Consider the following 8183-nt stretch of genomic DNA (forward strand, 5'->3'; position numbering starts at 1 on the left):
CTTCTTATCCTTCTTTAAATCTTTCTTAAAACTTTTATATGGAAAAATTTAAATATACACAAATGTAGATAGAATAATGTAATGAGTCCCACGTATCTTAACTATCACTCAGCTGCAATAATTGTTGATTCTTAACTAATTTTGTTTCATTCGTACTACAGTCAGCTTCTTTCCTTCTATATTGCTTTAAAGTTAACTATCTTGATTGAACAAATTATCTATTATTTTTCATTAATAAGTTTTGCTACATTAAAGAATTTCTTATTGATCTAAATATTATCTTTAAGGAAATTCAATAGGTAAAGCTCCAGATACGTAGGAAAGATGAATTATCATATATAAGAAAGCTTCCCCTAAAGAACTTAAAACAGATTTATTCTATAAATAAATAGTTTGTAATTTAAAAATTTTTATACGTAGCTTTTCAGAAATGTATCTGTGTTCTAAAGCAGTGGTCGCCAACCTTATGGACCTCATGGACCACCGGTGGTTGGTGACCACTGTTCTAAAGTTAGGAACTCTTTGTTTAGAACAGGTATTAAATCAGTGTTTTGTAAATTGTTAATTCTTTAAATGCACGTCTTTGTTTGTATGTTGGGTTAAGATTGACTATTTTTGACATCACTTTCTAAACCCAACATGTTGCTCAGGGCCCTTGATGCCTCTTCTGGGTGCCAGACTCCTAATTGAATTGTAAAATTTGGAGCACCGGGCCAGATATTACTCAGGCAAAACATGTACTCACTCTCTTTTTAATGCTATGTATTTTCCCCAACCCTTTTGTGTGGAGAGAGTTTAGACAGGTTTAGTACCACAGCTGCTGGTGTGAATATAGGTTCTGCCTCTACCACCGCTGGCAAGGTGGCATGGTAGAACTAGAAGTCAATAAATGCTCTCTTTATTGAGCTCGTCTGTCTGACAGACAAAGCTACTTATTTTTGGGGTCCCGGGCTATGAAAACTGGGACACAGTCCCTTCCTTCAAAGAGCTATACAGGGAAATTGTAGATTGATAGCCATGATGACAGGAATACACACACATATGTATATATATATATACACACACACATATATGTAAATGAAAATGAATAGGAAAAAAAGTTATTCTTAGGGTGGGGTTGGGGGCAACTGAAGAAAGCTGAGGAAGGTTTTATGGTGGGCCTTACAGCGGAAATGAAATGTCAGTAGGCAGAGTTGGAGAGGATAGGGGAGAGTGGAAGGAACATCCTGCATAGAAAAGCGTTTGTAAGTTGTCCAGAAAGGGAAGTTGTCTGCCTCAGTAGCCACAGAATAGATACATGAAGAGGAGAAAGTAAGGAGTAAAACAACTAGTAGAAAGGTGAGTTGAGCCTTTAACGCCCAGCAAATTCTATAGGAGGTTGGAAATTATTGAAGGATTTTGAATTTGGGAGTAATATGAATGGGGCTTGGTTTTAAGATTTATCTGCAGCCATGTGTAAAATAAGTTTTAGAGGCAAAGACCAGTCAGTTAACTTGTTTCCATCAGAGTGGTGTAAGGTCTTTGGGTTCCTGAACTAGAACTGTGGGAGTGTCAATAGAAAGGAGGGAACGGATTTGAGACAACAAAGTCAATTTCCAGGCCCCTAGAGACTTTGTGTTTTTGTAGATGTTAGTCCTTAAAGATATTCGTGGCCTATTTCCTGTGCTTGTTTTCCCCAAAACAGAGTCAGCTAGGAAGTGATTACACTTTGTAGCTGGTGACCTTTTCCCAGCACAGCAAAGCGTTACCTTTTGGGAACTTACCCAGACCTTTCTAAGGATGTGTTCTCATCTGATGAACAGGTTGAGGTTTGGGGAGTAACCACTTGAAGTGCTTCCTGGCCTGCCCTCCAGCATGGGATCAGATTGGTGGGTACCTGTGGGTGGCACAGGCCCACTGAGCCCTTTCTCGTAGGGACGACCAAGATGAGCAACTTAAGTGTCCCAGGGTCATGCCCCCAGTCGACACTGACCCTCCAAGGCTGGGAGCAGTGGGGCTGTTAATAAAAAAGGTTATGTTGAGCTTTCTGCACAGATGACCTAGGCAGGTACGTACACCCAGCCAGCACCATGCCCTGCACTGGAAGTAAAAGAGGGGTGCTTCTGAGAAGCCTGTGGTCCTGTTGGAGATAAGATATGCCTGAAGCAGACGATTAAATACTAACCCACGTTTTAATAATTAGAAATGACAAATACGTTAGAAAACTTCTCTCTCTTGCTTTCCCGTCTACACACACACACACACACACACACACACACACACACACGCACACAGTCTGCCTTTTAAATGATTTTTGCTGTATCCATTTCCATTTCCCGGCAGTTATATGATTAGGCATGTTTCTGTGAATTAGAAAGTTTAGGTTCCTCCCTCAGCCATCCCCCTCGTCACACCACTGCCCCCCTTCAGTCTGACTTAAAGCCATAAAATACTTCTGCCTGCCTGCGTTTAGTTCTGTTTGTATGAATTAAGTCGACAGGATAAATATTCACATTCCCACCGACAGGCTGAAACAATGTTTGCCTGTTCTGCCCAGTGAGTCGAGAAAAAAAGGGGGCCTGACATCACCCTATACTGTACATTCCCGGCATAGATCATTTATTTAAGTCCCTGAAAAAATACAGATGTTTTACCAGCCGAAATAAAATCCTGTGTAAACACTGAGCTCGGAAAAATGTGGCTCTGACTTAGCTGTGGGGGTTGGAGCTGGGCAAAATGGCAGATGCAGAAATTTTATACTTGGCTGAATGTGACAGGGACAAAAGTGTTCGTCCCCAGGCTGCATGCTGCAAAAGAAGAATAGAATTTGTTTTTAAGAAAATACAGTTGCAAACGTGGATAGGTCTGTTGCTCTTCAGAGTTTGGGATTGTTAATGATTATGATACATTCACCCACTTGTATCTGACCTCTGAAATGAGCGTCTTTTTTCTGTTGGAGTTGTCCTTTTTCATGACCTGCCTACCCTGGTCCTGTTATTGCTGGAGCCTGCTGGTTCCTGGCGCTCAGGTGCTGTTGATTTTATAAGGGGGAAAACTGCCTGGAAGCCATGCTTGGTGAAGAGGAAAACCCATCTCAGCATCACATTCCCAAATAGCCATCTATCATCTTGATCTTGTCTAACACAGTCACTATTTTAGTCCAGCAGCACAAACCAGACATATTTTACTGGTGCAGTGCAAGTTTTTTCAGGATCTGCCTCATGACTCTTCTCAGACCTGTGGTATTTATTCAAAGAGCATTACATTTGTTCTGTGGAGTCACTTTTAAGATTCAAAGCTGCCAGAATGGACCCCATGCTTTACACAGATGGTTGGAAACTCCCCTGAGTCTCCCTGTGTTTAGAGTGGGGATGGGGGTGGGCAGAGAGTAACTGCTTCCAGGTTCTCCAGACTTTCCTTAGATCCACAGTTTCATTTAGACACACATCTCAGGGGCCAGAAATCTAGTCCCCTCCTTGTCAGAGCCTGGATGATCACCTCATCTCTCAGCAGTCCCAGCCTGTAATGGTCCCGGCCTGTGATGGTCCCAGCCTGTGATAGTCCGGAGCGTATGGTAGCCGTGATGATGCTGCTTGGTCTGCACTCAGTTGTTTGCTCTGTGCTTTTGGTCTCTTTCTGACTGAATCACAACTGTCTTAAATCAACACCACTTTCTCCTGTTTCTTTTGCCAAAGACACCTCCAAATCCACTCTACGCTTTTCTAAAGGGCCTCCCATAGCTAGAGGTAAACAGCTGCCCTGCTTGTCCCAGTGTGATTGTTAATAGAGCTCCTCTCTACTCTCAGAAGACTTCCTGGTCTTCTGCCCTCCCTAGAGCAGTTATCACTGGACATTCCCAACCAAACTCATTAAATCCCTTCCCTCGTTCCCACAAAGGCTACATGTGCTCTTGTGATCCCTGCTGGGGTGGGCCTCCAGCACCAGCTGCCTGAGTTCAGAGTCTTTTTCCTGACCCTCAACTCCATGTCTAGAGCAGTTGCCAAGTCCTGCCTCTTCAGCCTCCAAAGTCTCTCAAATGTATCTTTTTCCTCTTAGTTCCACTGCTGCTGTTGTTTAGATTGGGGTGAGGTTGGGATGTCACAAATTCAGTCCTGTCTGTTTCAGGCAAGTAAGTGAATGAAGGCGGGTGGATAGAAACATGCAGCCCTCTTGATGCATCCTTTGTCTTCAAACTTTTGATGGAGATTTGGGTTCAGTAAATATTTCTTTTCCTCTTGATTCTACATAAGTTGAGGGGGGTGGGGAGGAGAGCATGAGATAAGTGATAAACCTGGACACTCCATCCAAGCGACCATGCATACTGGTCAGTAGGGAGACAGTGGGGACCCTGAGCATGCATTGCTTGTCAAAGGGGCCAGCTGCTGCTCCTCAGCCCAGGCCCAATGGCTCTGTGGGAGTGTGGCCCCAAGATGGCAGATGTTTTGACTTTTCAAAAGAAATTGGAAATCAGGATGAGTTTGATGTGAAATCTCTTGATTCATAAAGGAAAGTTTAAAAATACCGTGCAGATCAAATAAAACATCTGCAGCCATTTTTTTGTCCAAAGGCTCTTGGTTTTCAGCCTCTGGTTTCACCCCTCACCACCTTCTGACTGGACTATTGCAGAAGTGTTGTTCATGTTGCCCATTAATCCAGCCTCTACACCACCCTGGCCTTTTGCCCCCCAAGTTACAGATCTGATCACTTAAAAGCTATGAAGAACAGAACACATATTCTTGATGTTGCATTTAAGATCTGTCTCCAGCTCTGTCTCCTCCCACCTTCCACACACACCCTGGCTGTGCTTTCGGCACGCATAACTACTTGCTGTCCCCTGAGCAGTCCCAGGATTTTTAATTAATAGCTCTTTTTAGAACAATTTTAGGTTTACAGAAAAACTGAACAGGTCCTCCCAGTCCCCTCTCCCCAGTTTTCTCCTGCTATTAATATTTTGCATTAGAGGGTACGTTTGTTACAACTAATACACTAAGATCAACACATTATTATCATTAACTAAAGTCCATAGTTTACAGTAAGGCTTACTCTTTTTGTTGGGAATACCATTATTATAAGACCCTTAAAAATTTTTTTTATAATTCCCGTTCCTCTGTTTGTATATTGTTCTCCCAATTCTGGCAAGATTTTTTTCAAGGCCAAATATGAATGTCCCTTTCTACAAAGCCTTCTCTGACTGTTTATTTCAGGAATGGGGGCTGGAAAGGAGGGAGCAGACAGAAAAAGGAAGAGAAGTAACTTTTTTTCCCAGGTGCCTAGTGTGTGCCAAGTACTATATATTCTTTTAAATCCCTCTATAATCCTATAATGTCGATGTTATTATGGATGTTAACCTGTTTCCGTGAGTTGCCCAAAGCCCCACTAATAGTAACTAGGTTGACGCCCATGTCCACCTGGCTCCAAAGTGTGTGTTGCGCCCATTCCTTTCCCCTAGGGCTGCATTCTTACCACTCATCTAGCCTCCTGCCTTCCCCACTAGATCAGAAATCCACTGGGGTGCGAGGTACTCAGCTCAGTGTCTCCACTCCCACGAAGCGGGGTAACGGGGGGGGGGGGACATACAGCACTCCCCGAAACCCAGGGGCTTGTGCCTAAAGGCAGAGTTAGTATAGCAAGAGGCACCAGATCCTGACATCATTCAGCGAATGGTTGTTGAACTCCGGCTGTGCCTGACTTGGTGCAAGGTGAGGTGGGGAAGCGGAGGAAGTGGTGGCGGTGCTGCCGCGTGGCTGTGTCTCCCTGCCAGGCAGAGTCAGGAAGCTATTGATTCTCCGTGTATCCGGGACTAGAATGTGAGCTGCAGGGGAGCAGGAACTCTGTTCTCTGCTGTGACTCCCAGGACAGTCCCTAGTGGTGATAGCTCTTTAATAAATATCTGGCTGGAATGTTTGAATCCCATTGCAAATTGGGGACACGGAAAGCGACTACTCGACTACTCGCAGCTCTCGTGTGCGTTCAGTTGGTCTTCAGCCTCAGTTCCGGCAGCTTGGGGCAGGGCAGCTCTGTATTGTAAGCAGTTTCCAAATTATGCCAGGCGTGGGCTCGACCACACTCCGAGTTCTCCGTTCCCAATGAATGACCAGGATCACAATTGTTGTGTGGTGTGTACCCAAGGTGACAAAATTGATGGACCTGTTAGGCTGATTTTCATAAACCAGAGCTACCAAGCGTTTCAAAAACAGCCTTGTTTTTGCCAAGTAAGGTGAGCAAATATAGGACTAAGTTTAAACATCCATCAGGAGTTATTTTTGAAGCGATTGCTTCTAAATGAGAGGCATTTGAAAATCTCACAGCTTTCTTTACAAGTTAGTTCCACAGTCATGTATTTTGCTGGTGTCTGCTGATTAATTACGATCCTGTGACACCATGAAAAGCCCCGGTGGTTGGGTCTGTGCAGCTGCGGAGAAAAGTAAAGCGAGGCCCAGTGACACTGCCAAGTCTTTCAGGCTGGTGGGATTCAGGCAGAGGAAGGTATTTTTTTCACTCTGGCAGTCACCACAGAAGAACAGAAGCCCCAGCCAGACCCATTTCTCCAGACTTCAGGACGGGTGGTTTGGGTCCCTGTGGGGGTGTGGTGAAGTAGTGATATTCGATCTGTTGCTTCTGAAATAACAGGTCCATTATTAGAGAAAGCGTTTTCAGTTCCATAAGAACATGTGTGCATTCTCCTGTCCAGTTACTTCTGTTTAGAAAAAAAAAATAGTGGTTACATAAATTTTTTAAAAGATTTTTTTATTGATTTTTAGAGAGAGAGGAAAGGAGAAGGAGAGAGAGAAACATTGATGTGAGAGGGGACATCAATTGGCTGCCTCCTGCATGCTCCCTACCGGGGATCGAACCAGCAACCTCCTGGTGCATAGAATGACACCCAACCAACTGAGTCACACGGGCCAGGGCACATACAGTAAATTCATCACAATTTATTTTTTTCTCTAAACAAAAGGTGGTCAGTATATAGTTGTTGTTGGTAATTACAGATGTCTGACCCCAGAAAACGTGCCAACTCCGACTTGTTCAGAGTCCAATGACTCTAGGTCTCTTTTATCTTGGCCCCTTGCTCTTCTCTACTCCATTCCATATGTAACTCTCAATTATGCCCCTCACTGACATGAGAGAAAAAGAAAAACTTCAATCTTATTGCTGAGAAAGAATCATCTGCAGCTCTGGTGAAGGATACAGTAGCGAAAGAAAACAAACCGAGTTTTAAAATAGCCTTTCAAAGTTCTTCATGTGCTTATCTGAACTTGCTTTGCTCACCCACCTCCTCCTTGATTAAGATAAGGGCGACTGAAGGATTTCTCTGACATGTGTCTTTCTCCTTGGCACTGGGTAAGGTCAGAGGATCTCATCTATGCCCTTGTCCGCTTTCTTTCTCTTCTGCAGGTTTGTACTCCTCACAAAGGCCTCGTTGATGTCATATCGGAGTGTGAATCCATGACACACGTAGGTGGGCATGCACACTTGCACGTGCCCTGTGTCATGTGTCTGCTGGAACTGTGGCCTTTGTCCTAAATATAGACATCCAGAGATAGAACAGGATATGTCCTTCTCTGCTTAATTCTAATATATAATGTCATGTAAGAGTGAGAAAGTGGGGTGTGTCTGCCTTGCTGCCTCCACTCCTGAAATCTCAGCAAAGACCTGCTAAAAAATCTGAATAGTTTACAGATGTCGCTGTGGAGTGTTTGCAAAGGCAAGCGTCCTTGTGGCCTGTTTCTTTAGCCAAGCCTGTTCCGATAAACCCAGACATGTAAACCAGTTAGATTCTCAGACTTAGGCTTTAAGAGGTACATTTTTTGTGAGTGACTGCTAACATAGAGAAAGATGTTTGCATCTCTTTGCCAAAACCAACTTATAGGTTGTTTGTAACTAGTAAGCTCTCGTATCAAATGATTGTCTGCTCACCTTTCTTTGGAATCATGTATGGCACCCAAAGCACAGGTACGTGGGTCACTGGCCACTTGCTACATCCTCCAAAACCAACAAGCCTTTTGCAAAGAGACCGGAGCCACAGTCTGCAGGTGTCTGTTTTCTTTGAGGGGAATATTTGTAGGAAACCTAAAAGGGAGGAACTTGCATTTAGAAAAAATATATTTTCACAGCAGATATTGCTTTTTCTCTCCTTTGGTTTAGGTTTTTCATTTGTTACAAGCCTTCTCGGACTCCAAACACAGAATGAATACACACTT

At 43.7% G+C, this 8183-nt stretch overlaps 1 protein-coding gene across 1 annotated transcript in view; it reads left to right on the plus strand.

Moving 5' to 3' along the window:
• The window catches only part of THADA (thyroid adenoma associated), a 306833-nt gene that overhangs the window by 204166 nt on the left and 94484 nt on the right, over window positions 1-8183 (plus strand). Inside the window, exon 30 of the mRNA XM_006778691.2 lies at window positions 8128-8179. Coding sequence (XP_006778754.1) covers window positions 8128-8179 — 52 coding nt within the window. The remainder of the gene's footprint in view (window positions 1-8127; window positions 8180-8183) is intronic.

This window comes from Myotis davidii, unplaced genomic scaffold (assembly GCF_000327345.1).
Source record: "Myotis davidii unplaced genomic scaffold, ASM32734v1 scaffold6, whole genome shotgun sequence".
Classification (NCBI taxonomy): Eukaryota; Metazoa; Chordata; class Mammalia; order Chiroptera; family Vespertilionidae; genus Myotis; species Myotis davidii.